General features: G+C 64.7%; 2 protein-coding genes across 11 annotated transcripts in view; one reads left to right on the top strand and one right to left on the bottom strand.

Annotated features, from left to right (window-relative positions):
* Positions 1–171: 171 nt before the first annotated feature.
* PRR36 (proline rich 36) lies at positions 172–17,726 on the top strand. 5 transcript variants are annotated; one of them, XM_059159784.1, is made up of 8 exons: positions 172–739; positions 1,293–1,567; positions 1,684–1,783; positions 1,998–2,110; positions 2,204–4,375; positions 14,579–14,650; positions 15,236–15,351; positions 16,720–17,726. In XM_059159784.1, the coding sequence occupies exons 1-8, from the start codon at positions 294–296 to the stop codon at positions 16,744–16,746; spliced, it is 3,321 nt and encodes a 1,106-aa protein (XP_059015767.1). In that variant the 5' UTR covers positions 172–293; the 3' UTR covers positions 16,747–17,726. The 5 variants fall into 5 exon arrangements, 4 of the variants coding, with proteins under 4 accessions (XP_059015767.1, XP_059015768.1, XP_059015766.1 ...); XM_059159785.1 differs by having other exon boundaries at positions 15,242–15,351; XR_009350585.1 differs by having other exon boundaries at positions 174–739; positions 14,579–14,676.
* The window catches only part of EVI5L (ecotropic viral integration site 5 like), a 28,435-nt gene continuing 18,495 nt past the window's right edge, over positions 8,224–18,163 (bottom strand). For 3 of the 6 annotated variants that reach the window (XM_059159789.1, XM_059159787.1, XM_059159793.1), the window contains exons 11-20: positions 15,978–16,031; positions 15,081–15,113; positions 13,852–13,992; positions 12,371–12,541; positions 10,744–10,884; positions 10,507–10,662; positions 10,256–10,402; positions 10,081–10,176; positions 9,903–9,998; positions 8,224–9,726 (exon numbers count right to left, since the gene is read on the bottom strand). In XM_059159789.1, the coding sequence (XP_059015772.1) occupies positions 9,442–9,726; positions 9,903–9,998; positions 10,081–10,176; positions 10,256–10,402; positions 10,507–10,662; positions 10,744–10,884; positions 12,371–12,541; positions 13,852–13,992; positions 15,081–15,113; positions 15,978–16,031 (1,320 nt within the window). In that variant the 3' untranslated portion in view covers positions 8,224–9,441. The remainder of the gene's footprint in view (positions 9,727–9,902; positions 9,999–10,080; positions 10,177–10,255; positions 10,403–10,506; positions 10,663–10,743; positions 10,885–12,370; positions 12,542–13,851; positions 13,993–15,080; positions 15,114–15,977; positions 16,032–18,163) is intronic. The other 3 variants (XM_059159791.1, XM_059159790.1, XM_059159792.1) reach the window with 3 other exon arrangements.

Genomic DNA, 18,163 nt, shown 5'->3' on the forward strand with positions numbered 1-18,163 from the left:
AGGCTGGATCACCTCTCACAGTCCTGTCTCCTCCTCCCCATCGTTCCTTTCTTCTTGTGTTCCCCCAAATCCGAATCTACCCCTAAACTTCCAGGGCTGTATTCTCTCCGTAGTCCGCCCCCCCCCCAACCAATTAGGATTTTTCTGGGGTCTGGGAAAAGTCTTGGATATGAGAGGGGCCGAGGCCCCCGAGGATCCTTGGGGGGCCGGGCCTCCGCGGTCGCGCGGTTGCGAAGGCGAGGACTGGGACAAGGACCCCGAGGGCCGGATTGGTTGAATGGGCACGAGGCACGATGCTCCCGCCCCCTGGTTGTCAGGGCCCAGCCTATCCGCGTCCAGGCGGGCCTCGGTCGCCAGGTGGTTGGGGTCGGGGGGGCCGGGGCAGGTGTGTGTGTCGGGAGGAAGGGGCTAGGCCCTCCCGGGACTCCCAAGGGATTCCGCCGAAGCCCCTGCGGCTGGGAATCGGGGGCCCTCCGGCTCGGGAGCCGAGAAGCCGCGCCTCCCTCCACAGCGCCTCTCCCCGCCGCCCCCGGCGCGCTCCCGCCCACCGCCTCCCGGGTCTGGAACGAGCGCGCGCGCCCCCGTCTCCCATCGGCGGCGGAGGGGCGGGCCCGGCTCCCGGCGCCACCGCCCGCAGCCCCCTCCCCTCGCCCGCCCGCCGCACGCTGCAGCCCCGGCGCTCCCGCCCGGCCCCACCCCAGACGACCCAGCGTGGAGAGGCGGGCGGCCGGAGCCCGAGGTGAGCGCGGCGCGAGCAGGTGGAGCGGGCGGCGCGGACCAGGGCCCGGCTGGGGGAGGGGGACGCGCTCCGGACGCCGCTCTTTGTCTCCCCGAGCCCCATCGCGGGCCGCTGGGGCCGCTCCTCCTCCTGGCAGGTGCCCGCATCCTAGGGGAAAGGTCTGGGGGGCTGGCGAGGGGACCCGGGCGTGCGCTCCCGTCCCCCTTAGCTGGAGCCTATAGCAGCCCCCCGTCCCCGAGGCTGGTGGTCCGGGTCCTGAAGGGGCGAGGGGTGGGGGCGTGGGTCTCGTCCTGAAAGGGAGCAGAGGCGGGCGGGCTGGGGCTTTAGCTTTGGAGGAAGGCGGTGGGGTTGGGACTAGGGGACAATCCTGAGCAGCTGGGCGGATGGGTGGGTGAGTGGGTGTGTGCGTGGGAAGGAAGTGGATCGAGGCCGGGTTTCGGGCGCCCATGGGTGACAACGCTGGGGAAGGGGCAGCGAGGGACCAGGACCAGGGTCCGTGCAGGCAGCATAGCAGTGCAGGAGATGCTGATCCATCCGTCTGTCTCCTCATCAGGTGCGGGATGGACAAGAGGGACAAGGGCAGGTCAGGGGCGGCCACGCGGACGCCGGCTTCTCGCCCTCCAGGCCTTCCTACCCCCAGGCCCCCAGGGTCTCCCCGACCTCCTCCTCCAGTAACCAGCGCGGCTCTCCGCGTCCTGGGAGCAGCGGGAGCTGCGGGGCGAGGGCCCCTGGCTGAGCGATCCGGGGGTATCCGGGCAGCCGCTCTCCCGGAGGCTGGTCCCCGGGTGGGACCAACACAGAGCGCTGGGACAGGCCCCCGGAGTCCAGGTACCGCACCATCTTTCCCCCATTCAGATCCTATCTTCCTGCCCCCCTTTCCTTCTAAGGCTCCAGTCTCCCCTTCCTTCCTGGGGCACCAACTTGACTTGGCCTTCTCCCCACAGCCTCCAGGCCCCCAGCTGCTGGGAGAGGGGAGCGGGCCCTTGCCAAGACCTCAGGCCCAGGCTCTATCTCCAGCCCAGGACGTGCCAGCGGGACCACCAGGTAAAATGCCTCCCCAGTCCCTTTGGTAAGGGTTAGTGTCACTATCTGGAAACTTAATTTTACATGTGAATTGGGGAGTGGGAGCATTTGCAGGTCACTGGGTGCAAGTTGAATGAAAGCCATTATTGGTCCGCAGAGAGGGTATAAATGAGAAAATGAGACTTGGGAGAAAACAAGGAGCTCTGTAACTGAGGGCGGCCACTCCTGTCCCTAGGCTAGGCTCTCTTGCACAGAAGGGGCTTCGTCCCCCAGCTGAGGAACCCGTGACCAGAGGAAAAGCCCCAGAAACCCCCAGAAGGAGCGCGCTGAGCGCTGGGGCACGGAGAGGTACGTGACCTGGGGAGGATGGGGGTTCCTGGGCAGTGAAGGGGAGGAGCCCTGAAGTATCTCTGACCCTCCCGCCTTCTGCTTTGTCTCCAGACTCTTCTGGGCCCTCCCCAGGCGCCCCTTCCCCAGCCACCTCCCGTCGGTCTCGGGCTGCAGGCGCTGAAGTCGGTCTCCCTCGGGCAGCTCCCAGTGCCCGGCCGCGGCCTCCAACCGAGGCTCCCAGGAAATCAGTGAGCAGTGCCCCGCAGCATGTTACCGCAGAGCCGAGCCCCGCCGCCAGGAGGCGACCCGGCGCCGGCGGAGGCCTCCAGAAGCCAGCCTCGCGCCCCTTGGGGTCCAGCGCCACTCCTCTGTCCTCTCCCGCCCGCTCTGGGGCCTCACCGGGTGGAACACCTCGGGCTCTGGGGCATCCCTCGCCGCCCAAGACGAAAGGGGTGCAGGTTCTGCGCCCCCGCCAGTCCACACCCCCAAGGAAGGGCGCAACCCCTGCGCAGGGTCTTCCTCCTCCTTTAGCCACACCCTCTCCGCCGGGTTCGAGGGCACAACTGGCACCGCCTCCGCATATCACCGGCACTCCCCTGCCTGCCACGCTCCCTCCCTCTCCACCGACCACGCCCCCTTCTCAATCCGCAAATGGTCCTTTGGCCACGCCTCTTTCTCTAGCCCCTCCTCCCTCCGCTCCACTCCCTCCTCAGACCCTCCCCTCTCCGCCAGCCACACCTCCTTTGCAAGACCCACCCACACACCTGGGTACCTCCTTTTTGGAGGCGTCCGCCTCTCCCACGAACACTTTACTGGCTTCATTCTCTCCATCATCGTCAACCCCTCTGCAGAGTATGCCCCCAACCCAGGCTTCTCCAGCTTTGCCCCCTCTTCTGACTCCCCCCTCTTCCTTGGCCACATCTCCTTTGTTGGCTCCAGGACCACCAAGCAAGACCCCACTCCAAGCCCCTCTTACTCAAGCAACGTCTCTGCTAAACCCGCCCTCTCCCCAAGCCACACCCCCTCTGCAGGGCCTTTCCACTTCGACTACTACTCCTCCACTGGCCAGTCCTTCCCTATCTCCTCCCTCTCTTGAGGCCACACCCTATACAGTGACCACGCCTCCCACACAGGACACCTCTCCGGCCACATACCCTCTGCAAGCCTCTCCCTGTCCTCTGACCACCTTCTCTTCACAGGGTCCTCCTCCTCCTCTGTGCTCCCCGTATCCCTTGGCCTCACCATCTCTGCAGGCTGCACCCTCTGCCCTGGCCGTGCCCACTCCACAGACCCCACCTCCTCTGGCCACACCCCATCTACAGGCCACTCCCTCTTCGGCCCCGCTCCCTACACAGGCCCCACCTTCTCTGGCCTCACCTCCTCCGCAGGCCCCACCCTCTTCCCTAACCACTGCTCCTCAACAAACTGCAGTGTCTCTGGCCACACCCCCTCTGCAGGCTAGTCCATCCCCGAGCGTGCTCCCAGTTCAGGCCCCACTCTCTCCGGTATCACCCCCTTTGCATGACCCTTCCTCTCCCTTGGCCGTACCCCCTCCCCAGGCTCAACCTTCCCTGGCTTTGCCTCCTCTTCAGGCTCCTCCTTCTCCCCCTGCCTCACCCTCTCCGCGGGCCCCTCCCTCTCCTGTGACCCCGCCCTCCCCGCGGGCCCCACCCTCCCCTGTGGCCATACCCTCTCCGCGGACCCCTTCCTCTCCCCTGGCCACACCGTCTTCGAAGGCTCCACCTTCCCTGGCCTTACCTCCTCTGCAGATCCCGACTCTCCCTTTGCAGGCCACGCCCTCTCCCCTGGCCACGCCTCCTCAGGCTCCACCTTCCCTGGCCTTGCCTCCTCTACAGGCCTCTCCACGCCCTTTGCAGGCTCCTCCCTCCGTGGCCACGCCCCCTCCTCAGACTCCACCTTCCCTGGCTCTGCCCCCTCTGCAAGTCCCTCCCTCTCCCCCGGACTCACCCCCTCTGCAGGCCCCTCGCCGCCCCCCGACCCCAGGTCCGGATGCCCCGATCCCGGGCCCACGGCTGACCCTGGCGCTGGCCCCGGCTCCGCCGCCACCGCCCTCGCGCAGCCCGTCCAGCACGCTGAGTGGCCCGGATCTGGCGGGCCACAGCAGCAGCGCCACCAGCACGCCGGAAGAGCTGCGCGGCTACGACAGTGGGCCCGAGGGCGGCGCCGCGGCCTCCCCGCCCGCCGACGCGGAGCTCGCCGCCTGCCACCCGGCCTCCTGGAGCCGAGGTCCCGCTCCGCCGCTGGCCGTCCGCAGCACCCCAGGTAAGCGGCCCCTGGCTCCCGCCGGGCTGTGGGAGGGGCAAGGTGGGAGGGGGGCGGGGTGGGAGGCCAGGGGGTGTTCAGCTCGCGGATAGGTCACTTGGGTCTGGGGCGGGACGGAGGCGAGGGGCGGGGCCTTGTGGCGGGAGCCGCGCTTTACGCCCCATAGGCCCAGCCCGGCATCTCTCCTCGCAGGAGCGCCCCTGCCTTGGCCTCCCGCTGCCGGCTCGGGCACCGCTGACGGCCTGTGCACTATCTACGAGGCTGAGGGACCCGAGTCGGCGCCCCCCGTCCCAGGGGCGCTGGATGCGGGGCCCGGCGCCGGCGCGGGTAGCGGGAAGGTGGTAGCTGGAGCCGGCGCGGCGGCGGCCTCGCGTGGCGCGAAGCCGGCGCGCCTGGGCGAGCTGCCGCTGGGGGCGCTGCAGGCCAGCGTCGTGCAGCACCTGCTGAGCCGGACGCTGCTGCTAGCTGCGGCGGAGGGTGCTGCTGGCGGCGGCGGCCCAGGAGGCGCGGGAGCTGGTGGCGTCGCGGGGGGCGCCCGGACTGCGCTCAGCGACGCCGAACTGGGCCGCTGGGCTGAACTGTTGTCTCCCCTGGACGAGTCCCGCGCCAGCATCACCTCGGTCACCAGCTTCTCCCCGGACGACGTGGCATCCCCGCAGGGTGACTGGACGGTGGTGGAGGTGGAGACCTTCCACTGAGCCAGACCCTTAGCCCCGCCTACGACACCCCTTCTCTCTGGTTATGCCTCTCTTGTCTTGGGCTGCCCGGCTGCCCTCTTTCGGGAGTCTGGCTCCCGGTGGATTGGACATAGCCCCTGGAGGCCTAGATTTGGGGCCAGGCTCGCGTTCCACCCACGCCTCTGGCCAAGGTCTTCCCCCTGGAGCCCGGCCGGGTGTCTTGGACTCCCTCCGGCTCCCCTCGAGCCCCGCCCCCTCCCTGGTCTAGGCCCCACCCCATGTCCTGAGTATTGTCTACTACGTGCTCCCCGAGTTTGCAATAAAGGCGGGACCCTGCAGCCTGCGCTCCTCGCGGTCGCCGAGGGGGGGGTGGTCCACCGCGGGGCGGCGGGAGGGGCAGGGCACGAGCGGGTCGTAGCTCTGGCTGAAGGTCTCTTGCACACAACGCAGCGGTGCCTTTTCTCTGTTAAGGCGCGGGCTCGAGAGGCAGGGCTGCGATGGGACCTGGTGCGGCTGAGTCCCCGCGGTCCAGCGCGGCGCCCCCACGCACGTGCGTGGGCCTGGGCTTTTTTCCTGGGAGATTTGCGGTGGCAACATTAGGCGCAGGAGCGGCCCATTGATACTGCGAGATCGAGTGCAGGAGTGATGCGTGCCGGGCGTGGCTGAGCTACCGAAACTCTTCCTATACTCCCCTAAGGGAGCCGGCATCTCTTGCTGAGAGGAGAAAGACATGTGGGAATGGCTCTTCCAGGTCTGGGACGAGGGCAAGGCGTCCCTTCCTGAGGCCTCCTCACAGGGTGCACCTCGGGAGTGCCCAGAGGAGGGAGGGGAGGGGTCGCTGAAGACCTGAGGGTGATCTTGGCTCTCCTGCGCTCTCCCAGCCCAACCCAATCCAGGGCGCACTGCGCTCTGTCACTGAGGAGGCTCCAACGCAGAAGGTAGGTCTGCAGGTGGGCCCTGGGCCCCTTAAGAAGGCCTGGTGTAGACTACAGGGTCCTCGTGGGTCAGGAGGCTCCGAGGATTCCTTGCCCCTGCGAGCCCGCTGTGCAGAGAGGGTTCTGCGGGGAAGGAGCAGCCTCTCCCCAAGGCTGAGTGGGAGACCGAGAAGTCTTCACATTGCCTCTCGCTCCCCAGGTGCTCCCACCATGCCCCTTTGTGCCTCCCAACGCATGGGCCTCCCCTTTCCGTCCATCTCAGGATGCCCTCCTCAAGCCCCTCCAGCCAGGCGTCCTCGCCTGTGCCCACAGCAAAGGTTCTCAACAAAGTCAGTCTGTTTTCACCTGTCTCCCTATCAGAATTTCTTGTCCTTCCTCTGGCAGCTGAATCACCCTGACCCTGGACGACTCAAGCCCCACCCAGGCCCTTCTTCCTAAATAATGGGGCCAAAAATTCGGCCCCCGGGCCTTTTTTCCCGGAGGGTCTCCTGTGTTACGGCAAGTATGATGCAGGCCTGGTGGGGACCACAAACGGGGCTGGTAAAAGGACAGAGCAGGACCGTGTTGGACCCTTAGCCTGGTCTCTGCCCCCATACCCGGTCCCTGTAGTCCTGTCAGGCACAGATCACCGAGTCCTGCCTGTCCTCACCCCCGATGTCAGCCTGGGGTCCTAGTACAAAATCTACCTTCTCTCAGTGGGACGGTGCACCTCCGCCCCTGGGGGCCAATGTACATGGAGGGGGCAGGCTGCTCCCTCATTCAAGATTGGAGTTCAGTGGCAAACCAGAGGGCCCTGCAAGGACCCAGGCATCCTTCTTTCCAGATGCTAGGGCTGAATCCTGACGTGCTGGGCAGCCAGGGCATCAAGACCAGCCCCCGAGATGGAGCAGGGCAGAACCTCAGACATTGCCCCCTGGGGCCCTGCCCCTTCCTGGGGAGCCAGCTGGGGTAGAATTACCCGTGGGAGCAGAAGAGACAGCAACTGTCGGGGCTCTCAGTGTTCAATCTGCATGATGGGAATGGTGTGGGGACACACACTGGCTGGGCGATGGGTCAGTGCGTGGGACGTGGCCGTCCTAGTGCAGAAGCAGCTTCATGCCTTGCTGCTGGCAGGTGTCAGGCCACTGCGGGTGGGGGCGCTTCGGGTGCAGAGGGCAGGGCCCGGCTGGCATGTGCCTGAACCCAACCAAGATTCTCCTCCTGGGAAGCCTTCCTTTGCCATCCCTGGCTCTCCCGCTACTCATCCCCCCAACCCTGCCTCAGCTCCACGGGGAACCCCACAAAGGGCTCTGCCTCTTTGGGCCTCGTTTCCCTCCGGGGGGCCCCTACTCACTGTCCCTACTGCCCAGCTGTTGGGGTTCCATCCTGACCTACTGACCCCCAACACTGTGGTCCATCTGATGGTGCCCCCTCTCCCACCTAAGCTCCCCATGGCTCCCCGGTGCCCTCAGTTCAGAGCACAAATTCTGGTTCCCGAACCGATTCTCAGTCTGGCCCTGCCCACTTCCTTCTTCAATGGCATCTTGCGCCTCCTGCTGACCTGCCAAGTCTCGCTCTCTGCTTTTGTCTTTGGAGAGGACTCCACCTCCCACCCCCACCTTCCAGGAAACCTTCCTTGATTCTTTTGGGCAGTTACCCCACAAGTCAGCAGGCTTAGCCCATAGCCCCACGCCACTGTCTGTCTCTACTACACTGGGGACTCCTCAGCCCGGTGCAGGGCAGAGGACCCCGAAGGTCTCCGGAAGTGTGAGCAGAATGAACACCGATCAGATCCCGCATCTTCCTGAAGCCTTGTGCCCCCACAATCCTCCAGGTCTCTCAGGGGAGGCACAGGCTAACTTGCCTGGGTGAAAAATCATGCCTCCCACCCAATACCTCCTCACTCCCACCATCTCCAGAGCCGCCCTTTCGAAAATGGGCATGCCATAATGGTCCATGTGTCAGCCTGACATCTGAAGACCTTTGTGACTTGTCCCCCCATCAGATCCCCCCCAACCCCCAACCTTTTGTTCACACGGAACCAGCACCTGCCTTTTTCTCTCCCGTGCTGCCCCCCACCCCAGCTGGGCAGCCTCTTTGGTATCCCTGCTGGCCTGCTGGGCCCCCTACCTCTGATTCCCTTAGACCGTGGGAGGCTCCCATAGGCAAGGACCGTCTGGTCCCCTTGGCACCGCTTTTCGGGACAAGGAGCTGGGGACTCACAGCTGCTCGCCGTTCCCCCAGGCGTGCTGTGCCCTTGTCTGTGACTGTGTAAATACACTTTATTTTCCATCTTTCCCGCCTGGGCGACATGTGGAGTGTGAACAGGCAGTGTGCAAAATGGTGGTGGGCAGTGTGGGGGGCACATGGGAGAGCCCCTCGGATGCCCACCCTGGTCCCCGGGCTTTGTTAACACTGAGGAGCGGGCGACCGGAAAGGGGTAACTGGGCATGGATCCCCACCCCAGGAAGCGCCAGGGAGATTGCTTTTGACGCTGCTCCAGGCTCCAGGAGCACCGACAGGGTCTGAGGCCTGAAGGTCACAAGGCCCTGGGGGCAAGGGGCTGGGGGTATCGTTGGACTTTGGCACCGTTCTTGGCTCTGACTCTGCAGAGAGCACGGGACCACCATGAGCAGCCGAGGGGAGGTAACGCCTCTGGAAAGGCTCCTGCCCCTGGGGCATGGCCTTGGCCAGAGGGTGAGGCCGGGGACACGGGAAAGGAAGAAGGGATGGGGAGGCGGGGGACCACTTGGAGAGCAGGCTAGCTTGGGTGGGGGAGCCCCTCCATCATTGGCCAAGACAAGGTGATGGGAGTGTCCCAAAAGGGAGATGTGGGGTGCTGGGGAAAGGGGGTCTCTTCCTTGCAGCTGCTCTGGCCCCCAAGAAGCAGGGACAGACAGGTCTGTCCTGCCCAGGTCTGGGCTGGTTCCTGCTGTCCACTCGCACCCCGGCTGGCCCTGCGTACAGTAGGGGGGACTTTGGTTTCTGCTGCAGGGGCCATGATGCCCGCACCAGGCAGGAAAGCCTAGCCTGGTCATCTGTGCCCAGCCGCCAACGGTCCCCAGGGGCATCACGGGGTGGTGACGTCCAGCCCAGAGCGGCCCCTTCTTCCTTACGCCTTCTTTAGCTCCGGGGCCCTTCCCAGCAGGGCCACCCTTGTCCCAGAAGAGAGACTGCTGGGAGTGGGGAGCTTCCTGCTCATCCAGTCCTGGGACCTCTGGGTCATTCCCTGCCCTGGCTGTTAAGAGGGGGCAGACCCTCCAGGGAGCCGGGCTGGAGGAGTACAGACCAAGATGGGTAAACACTGCTGGGGAGAGTAGGCCTGCTGGGGGGACCCTGAGGATCCTCAGACCGTGACCGTAGCCTCTGCGCCCCCGTGCTCTGGGCTGAGCCCTCCGGTGGGCGGGACCACGGAGGGCGTGGAGTTCATCAGGTGGGGGCCCCCCTGGCTCCAGCACGCAGGGCACGGAAGGCCTCAGTTGTCCAGGCCCTGGCTATAGGGCGCGGCCAGCTCATCCGCGTCGCTGTCTGAGCTGCCCTCGCTGTCCTTGACCGGCCGCTCCAGTCGACGAAAGAAGCGCGCGTCGCGCGGGGACAGCGGGTAGAGCGCGTCCTGCAGCGCCGCGCCCACGCCCACGCCGACCCCGAGCAGCTCCTCGTCCGACGACGGCAGCGAGTCCTCATCCAGGTGCCGCGCCAGGCCCAGCCCGTCGAAGGCCAGCGGGTCCTCGAAGGGCGGCGGACCCTTCAGCAGCCGCACCTGGGGCGGGGAACCCGAGCGCTGAAGGCCCGCCCCGCCGCGCCCCGGCGGACAGAACCCGGCCGCCCCGCCGCTCCTTCCGTCGCCCCGCCGCCCTCCCCGCCGGCACCGCCCGCCCCTGCCCCGCGGGGGCACACGCAGGGCTTCCGCCCCTCCCGCGGCCGGCCTGCGCTCACCTCCGCCTTCAGCTCCTCGATCTGGTCCTTGAGCTCGCGGATGTACTGCGACGAGTCCGAGTGGTTCAGTTGGCCCTGGATGCGGCCCTCCTCCCTCTGCGGGGCGGGCCAGGTCACCGCGGGTCAGCGCAGGGCCCGCCCCGGGGTCCGCCCCCCCGGCCCGGCACCCCCGGCTCACCTGGATCTCCAGCTCGGCGATGCGCTGGCGCATCTCGGCCACCGCTGCCATGCTGTCCGCCTCCCGCAGGCGCACGGCCATCACCTCCTCCTTGCTCTGGGGGCAGAGGGGGCGAGGGCGGGTCAAGGGGCGCGGCGCGCCGGGGGCCGGGCCGGGGCGGCGGGCGGGGGCGCACCTTGCACTCGGCCTCGGCCTGCTTGCGGCGGCTCTCGCTGAGCTGCGTCTGCAGCCCCTTGTTCTGCGCCGCCAGGTACTGCAGCTTCTCCTGCAGCGCCGCGCGCTCCGCCTCCACGCGGTTCAGCAGGTTGCGGTGGATGTTGTCCTGGGGGCGGACCGGCGGGCGTCACGGCCCGGTCCGGCCGCCGGCCTCCCGCCCCGCCCCGCCCCGCCACACCCCCTGCGAGAGGCGCGGGCGCCCGGGCCCACCTGCGTCTCGAGTTCCACCACGCGCTGTCGCAGCTCGCGACCCTCGGCCAGGGCCTGGGCCTCGCGCAGACGCACGCTCATCAGCTCGTCCTGCAGCTCGCCCAGGACCAGCTTCCGGGGGGACTCCTTCCAGCGGCCGCCGCGGGACAGGTGGGCCTGGGGGGAGAGGGGGCCGGTCCGTCTGCAGCCGCGAGGGCCGCGCGGGCCCTTGCGTGCGCGCCGGGCGGGGGCCCTCACCTGCCAGGTGTCCGAGAGCTCCTGCAGCTGCAGCTTCAGCTCCCGCGCCGAGGCCACGGCCTCGCCCTCCCGCACCTTGACCGCCTTCAGCTCCTCCTGCAGCCGCGCCACGTTGTTCTCGTCGGGCAGCGAGCTGTTCCTCTACAAGGCGAAAGGGGGTCAGAGCCCGGGCAGCTGCGGCCAGGCGGCCCCGACAGAGACCCCTCCATCAGGTCTCCTCTGAGCCCCACCTTGAGCACCCCGCGGGGAGACTGTGTCCCCAGCACCCCAGGAGACACCAGGCGAGGGGCCCCAGGCCTCTGCGGAGCAGACCCCACCCATGCGGCCCCAGGGAGAGATCTCAGAAGTTCAGGGGTGTGGAGAGCGCCAGCTCTCACTGGACTGTCTCAGGGTGACCCCCTGACGCCTGCATTCTGCGTAAATGTTACTGCTGTTAACCCCGGGCAGGCTGGGCAAGGGCGGGTGCCTCCCCATCCTGGGAACCTGAGATCCGCCCCCTGGGGCCCATGATCACACTTGGGACCTGTCCCAGCAGCAGCTGAGACCATGGGTGGCCCCTCCCTATCGCTGCTCCTTACGCCGCCAGACCCCAGGCTAGGCAGCCCCTTCCTCTGGAACAGGCTGAGGGCCAGCTTAGACCCGGAGTCCAGCGTTCCAAGGGCTCAGTGATGAGGGACTTGTGCTCCAGCCAGATGGGAATCTGGCTTGCTGCGGGGGGGTCCTCACTGACCCCTGTTTGAGTGTGGGCGTTGTTGGGGGGTGGTGTTGGTGGCAGGATCTCCTGGGGCTTATTTCCCTTTGATGTGGAGGCAGGTGGGAGGGAAGCCCAGCTCTGGGCCGGCTGATGGGGACTGAGAAGCCCATGGATAGGGCAGAGACACCCCACCTGGGAGGGCACCCCAAATATCACTGGCTTGAGAGGAGTGAGGCCTGGTTCCTGCCGTGTGTGAGTGGGTCCTGCTGCCCCCTGCTGGCCGGGGCACCTCTCTTCCAGCGTCTTTGCAGGAGCTGAGTCAATAGGGAGTCTGGGACAGCCGTTGAGCTCCGCCCAGGAAGTCTGGGGCCCCCTTCAGGGTAGCAGGCTCCAGAAGAGGGTGATCCCAGTCCAAGCCCTGGGTGGTATCTCCCTGGGGGTGGGGAAGGGGAGAGCAACCCTGATGGGCCTTGGCCTTCCCTCCCAACTCCATTCCCGAGCCCAGGGAGGGAGACACACACACACACACAGGTGGGCCTGTCTGCCCAGGGAGCCCATGGAAGCCACCACACCGCTGGCCTGGGGCACAAGGGCAGGTGTGCCCCTTGAGGAGTCATTCTGTTTTGTGTGTGCCCTGACATGTGTGTGCATGTCTGGGGCTTGGCAGGGTCTGTGGTGAGGGGCCCAACTCCCCAGAGGCCCAGAACCTTGCTGGCGAGCATGGGGGAGCAAGCAGGGCACCAGAGGGTCAGGGAGGCTCTCTAGGTTCCTTGGGAAGCGGGTCTGAGGCGGTCTGAGGCGCCCTGCTGGTCTGCCTGGTCACCCCTTCCTGACCAGGGCCTGGCCACACGCCTCCCACAGTGCAGCCGGCACCTCCGCTTCCTCTTGCCCATCGTTCCCCGGACAGCCACCCACATGCCCACCCAGTCGCACCTTCTCCATGTCCAGAACCTTGTCCTGCATCTCTCGCAGAGCCCCCAGCGTCTCGGTCTCCCGCAGCCTCGACTGCTCCAGCTCGGTCTCCAGGTGGGCCACGAAGTCCTCAGTGAGGCGCGGGTTGTCCTGGGGGGCAGGCAGAAGGCTGTGCTGGGCCCCAGGCTGCCGCTGAAGGATAAGCAGGCCTTCCTGCTGCCTGGCTGTGGGCCCGGGCCTTGCCCCTGCCCCCCAAAGCCCCCAGGCTGCCAGAGGGGCTCAGGCTGCAGGTAGACACGGCTGGAAGGTGAGGAGAAGCCGTGTATCCCCTTCCTGTGCCTTCTGACCTTGTGGGGAGAGAGCCCAAGCCCATCATGGGGGTTCTGATGCTCTGTGCCTAGGAGTGTCCTGGCTTAGCCTCTTTCCGGGGAAAGCCACAATGAAGGGACCTTCTGAAGGGGTCTTTGCAGGGTCTCAGGCTGCCCCTGGAGGGATGCCAGTGGCTGGTCCCAGGACTGGGCACCCTTCTCCCTTGGTGGTCGCTGTCAAACCAGACAGTGGGGGTGGGAGCGGGGTCGGGCTCAGGGCTGTGGCACTCCTGCCGCCCCTTTCTCCACCTCCCTGCTCTCATTGGACCCCCATTTCAAAACAGGAAGGGAAACAGGAAAGTCTGCTGGGATCCCTTTCTTGCTCAGTGCCCAGAAGGTACCCCATATGGGGGCCCGGGGAGGTGGGTGCGTGTGCCTCGAGCTCAACAGTGAAGACCTGGCTGGTGGGTGAGGGAGGCTCCTTAAAGGCTGGAGCTCGGGGGGCGGCAGGGGAAGGTCTCCCTGGCCCGGAAGTGGGCATTGCGCCAAGGTCGGGATGAGCCCGGCCTTGGTTTCCCCGTGGGCCATGCCGCTGGCGGGTCATCAAATAAGGAAGGTGGCCTGGGTGCAGCTGAAGGAAAATCCCGAATCCACATCCTGGAGAAGTGGGTTCTTCACAGTGTTCTGGCCCGAGGGCCCGCCTCCCAGGATGCAGAGGTCCTGACTCCACAGCACAACCTGGGCCGCCCCCACACCCCCACTCCGCCAGCTCAGAGTGGTGGGCACAGACCAGACCCTCTTCTGGGGGCAAAGTGCTGGGCTCTGGAGTGGGGAGCCCCCCCACCGTCTCTCATGCTAGCTCCCACTCTGCATGGCTGGCCCCTGGGGAAGTCTGACAGCCCTGGGGACACTCCAGGGCTCCCCTAAGGAATCACAACCACATCAGTTGGGGGGGGACCCTGCAGGTAGAGCTGGGGTCCCAGGATGCCTCACGGACGGGGGGCGGGGGAGATAGAAACCCCAGGATTCCCCAATCTGGGGGTGGGGCCGCTTCCTTGGAGGGGGACAGAATCTGCACTCCCTCTGGGTTTCTCCTCCCCTCCCCTGCCCCTCCCAGGGTGTAGGGGGCTGATCCAGAAAGCAGGAGCGGTGGTGTGGGGTGCAGCCCCCCCCCCCCGCCCCGCTGCCTGGTACCTGCTGCTCCTGGAGCTGCCGGATGGTGCTCTGGGCCTTCTGCAGGTCCTCGGCCGCCGAGCTGCACTGCTGCCGCACCACTGCCAGCTCCCGCTTGATGACATAGTTCTCCTCGGCCTCCTGCGCCCGAGTCACCTGCCCCTGAGCACAGGGAGGACAGGACACCGTGACCCTCTGCTCACACTCCAGGCCCTCCCTCTGGCCCGCCTCTTGGGAGGCCCCGAGAGGGCGGATGTGGGGTGGGACAAGGGCAAGGCCTCCCGCACTCAGAGCCTGGGATGGGGCGCCCCACCGGGTCTGGGCCTGTGGGGTTGGTGGGGGCACAGGCAGGAACAGGACACGGGGAGGAACCTTAGGGCACACACCCACCCCAGGCCCAGGCTCTGTGGGGCTGAAATGGAGAATGGGGACCCCAGGCTGGGGCCGAGGCCAGCTCTTTCCCCTGCTGGCTCCCGGCTCTCAGCCTCTGTCCCAGGTGAGGAGAAACCATCCTTATTTAGGACTGAGGCACAGCAGAGGCCGGGCTCCCCTGGCAAAGGTGGGGGTCTGGAGGCAGTGGAGGGCCCAGGGACTCAGGACCAACCCCTTAGGGCAGGGTTGGGAGGTGGAGCACAGCTCTTCTGGAACCTTCTCCAGTCCTGAATCCTGGGGCCTCCATCTACCTGGGGCTAAGACCTCCCCCTACCTCATCCCCTCAACCCACCCAATCCGGGTCCCCCCATTCCAGGCTCGGAGCCACCAGGTGGCGGGCAGAAGCTTCCAGATAAAGCCATTCAAGATGAGGCAGCAGCAGAAGCAGGTGAGAGAAGATGGCAGGCCTTGCAGGTAGGAGCAGTGAAGGGCCAGAGTGGGGTGTGTGTGTGTGTGTGTGTGTGTGTGCGGCTCAGTGCAGTGCACACATCAGGGCCTGTAGCTGACAGAGCCTCGGGGTCCGCACCCGTGTCCCCTGGAGGGAGGAGGCTTTCTGTCCCCATGCGTGTACAGTCACAGACAGACTCACACTTACCCACACCATGCTCTCACACGCACACCCCTCCTTCCCCCTCGGGAAAGCTCTGTCTCCCCCGAGAAGCAGTCTCCAGCCACCCCCATGCATGGTGCCAAGCCTGCCCCCTTCTGCCCGCCCCCGCCCCGGGCTGGCAGCGGCCAGGGAAGAGGCGGGTCCTGGCTGTGGTGTGCGGGGACCAGGAGGGACCTGGGGGGGCGGGAGGGACAAAGAGCTACAGTACCTGGATTAACCTATCAGCCAGAGCAGCGCTCTCCTACCCGGCGGAGGGGGTTCCGAGCGACAGGGGGAGGAGGCAGAGCGGAAGGCGCAGGGACAGGAGAGGGGGAGAGACAGACAAGAACCACTTGTCACTAACACGCAGTGGACTATCTCTAGAAGCAGGGGAGAGAGGAGTGAGACCAGAGAACCAAAGAACCAGCAGGAGAGGACCCGGAGGAAGAGCAAAGCCAGAGCTGGCTCCGTCCTGGAGAGGGACGTGTGTGTCTGGGCAGGTGGGGCTGCCGTCCCGGGGGGCTGCGGGATGGGGTGGTGGCAGGGATGGGCGGGGAGCGGAATATTTTAACATGGAATAAGAATCGAGGCTTTGGCGCAAGAATCGAGGCCCCCCTGTGGTCAGCGGGGGCGCCGAGTGGGAGTTGGAGAGGAGAGGCAAGTGGGGCGCCCCTCCCCGCCTTTACTCCCATCTTTAAAAACAGAATGGGGGCCAGGATCAAGGTTGTGGCATCCCCCCACCCCCACCCCACGGCGCCAGTGTAAGGCCGCCCCTCCTCTACCTCCTTTCTTTCCAGGGTGAGGCCTCCAAATTACAGGGTTGGGAGCCTGTGGCCTAATTCGGGGCACCCCGGTCAAAGCAGCAGTCTGCCTCCTTCCCCCTACACAGGCAGCCCAGGAGGGACCCGGGTTTACAGTTAACTGGGTTGTAATTTCACACCCAATCCCAAGCAAAGCTGCCCTATGCCTCTGGTTCTGTGGCAGCCCAGATCTCAGTGGGGCTCTTGGTGGGGGGCCACTGGTTCAGGGTGGGGTCCGGGCAGGGGGCTGGCTGGCCCTCTGGCTGCTGGGTCCTGCTTGGGGCCTGCAGAAGTTGGTGCCCCAGGCTGGTGGCCGCACTCCTCACCTTTTCCAGGGTCTCGATCCGTTGTTTCAGGAGCCGGTTCTCCGTCCGAAGCCTCTATGTAGGGAGAGGGGGAAAGTGTGTCAGAACCCACTCCCACTCCCATAAAGACAGAAGTCTGTCCCCTTAAGGGCCAGGTTGCCTCCAGGCAAGATAGAGCCATCATCAACCCTCTGGGGAAGGCATCCGAGAAAACAGGGCCAAGTCCCGTCAAGCATGGCCCGTTCGATTTTTTTTTTTTTTTAAACAAACTTTGGTTCATTTAAAGTGATCGCTTTCATGGATATGCACTTGTGTGTCAGGGGTCAGCCATCAGCACTCTTGCCTTCCTGGGAAGTCTCCTGGGAGCCCAGGCTGGGGCCTGTCCAAGGCCAATGTGATGCTTCCTACAAGGGCAGGCCTTCCTCTGGGCCTGTCTGTTCCCACCCCTCACTGCTTTGCTTCCAGCGCCAGAATGAACTGTCCTCAGAGTCAGGATCCCGGGGAGGGGGTCCTGTTGATACCACGGGCCTCCTTGAGCTGGACGGCTATGTTTCTGTGACCCACCAAAAGTCAGGGGACTCAGAAGCCGTCACTTCCCTCCAGCGGGGGTTCTACAGGCCTCTTGCTTTGCTTTTCACCTTCTCCCCTGGACTGATGGGTTTGGGTTAGATATTTGTGGTTTTAAGTTCCCCATGGCCTTTGGGAAGCAAAGTGAGGTTTATATATGCCTCGCATCTTAGTCTCTACTTATGTTCCCTTTAAGGCGCGGGTGTGGATGGTTGGATCTTAAGTGTGTTCTGAACGAAGACCAACCAGACCCTCCATCTTCCTGAAGCCCCGAGACCCCACACTCATCCATTATTAATGGGGGAGCTGCCTCTCTGTGGGCCACACAGAACATTTTCCGGATTCTTCCGGGAAGAAGAAGGTGATGGAAACACCTAGAACACTCTCGGGAAGCATCTGCAGTCAGAGAATCACAGATGTGATTCACAGTCATTCACCGATGTCATGCATGGGGAAACTGAGTCAGAGGGGGGCAGTGTCTTGTCTGAGCCCCGCAGCTTGCCTGGGTTAGAGGTGTTTCAGGCACAAGTCTCTGCCCCACATCTGGAATCAGGAGTCCGGATCTCTTGGAGGGCTCTTGCCCCATCTCTGGGCTTGACCCACCACTCTGTAAGCACAGAGATCCTCGAGAAGTTCGATGTGGCCAAGTAACAACTCCCCTCTCCCGCTTACTCCAAAGAGAAAACGACACAAGGAGTGAGCCGGAACTGCGGGGTCTAGGTATACATCAGGCTTTTTTTTTTTCTTCTGTATTTTTGATGCTCTGACATCTAGCCACGCGGCCGGTCTTGGAGAGACTGCCCCGCCTGGGACTGGCTGATTCCTAGACACAGCAAACCAGTAGTAGTGTGCCTTTCAGATGCAAACCAGCCAACCCAGTGCCTACACCCACCTACTACATCTCACTCATGCCATCCTGCCCAATGTTCTCTCTGCCTTAAATTGCCCCCAAGACAACGAGGGACCCCCTGTAGACTGCAGCTCCCTGAAACTGTTCAAAGGAACCAACCTTTAACTCAAACTCGACTACCCAGCCTTGCCCATTCTTTTCTGTGGAGACCACAATAAAGGCTCTGGCCCATGCTTTGCCCCCTCACCCTCTGCCTCCGGACCCACTCTGATGCTTCCCCATGTTGCCAAGCATGGTGGGGCGTGCCCCCTCCCTTTGGGAACTATGAATAATAAACTCTTCTTTCAAAGGCAGTCTCTGTGTTGGCTCCATGTCTGTCACTTTGCCACACCTGATTAAAGCAAATTCCAGGTATATTTTGAAATAGGCTGTCAGGGAAAGAGCAAAGAGCAGGGCCATGGGACAAGGCATCTGCCTGGATCCTTTAAGCCCGTGGGCTCTCAGGCTCCTCTCAGGAGAAGTTTCCAGGTGGGGCATGTAGTCTGAGTATCTGCTGTGTCCCTACCTACTGCTAGGTCCTCTGTCACCAGATGGGGGCAGGCCCATGACTGCATGAGCAGGACGGGCACACAAGTTTGGACTGGTGCATCAGTCAAGCCACCATTTCTGAGAAAGGGGAACGCCTGCAAACTTGGGACACAAAACTACTTCTGGAAAACGTACAAATGGGGCCAGGACACAGACGGTCTCTTTCCCTTCAGGTATGGGTGGCAGGTGACCTGGATTCTAA

The sequence above is a fragment of the Mustela lutreola genome, chromosome 2 (assembly GCF_030435805.1).
Source record: "Mustela lutreola isolate mMusLut2 chromosome 2, mMusLut2.pri, whole genome shotgun sequence".
In the NCBI taxonomy this organism is placed as follows: domain Eukaryota; kingdom Metazoa; phylum Chordata; class Mammalia; order Carnivora; family Mustelidae; genus Mustela; species Mustela lutreola.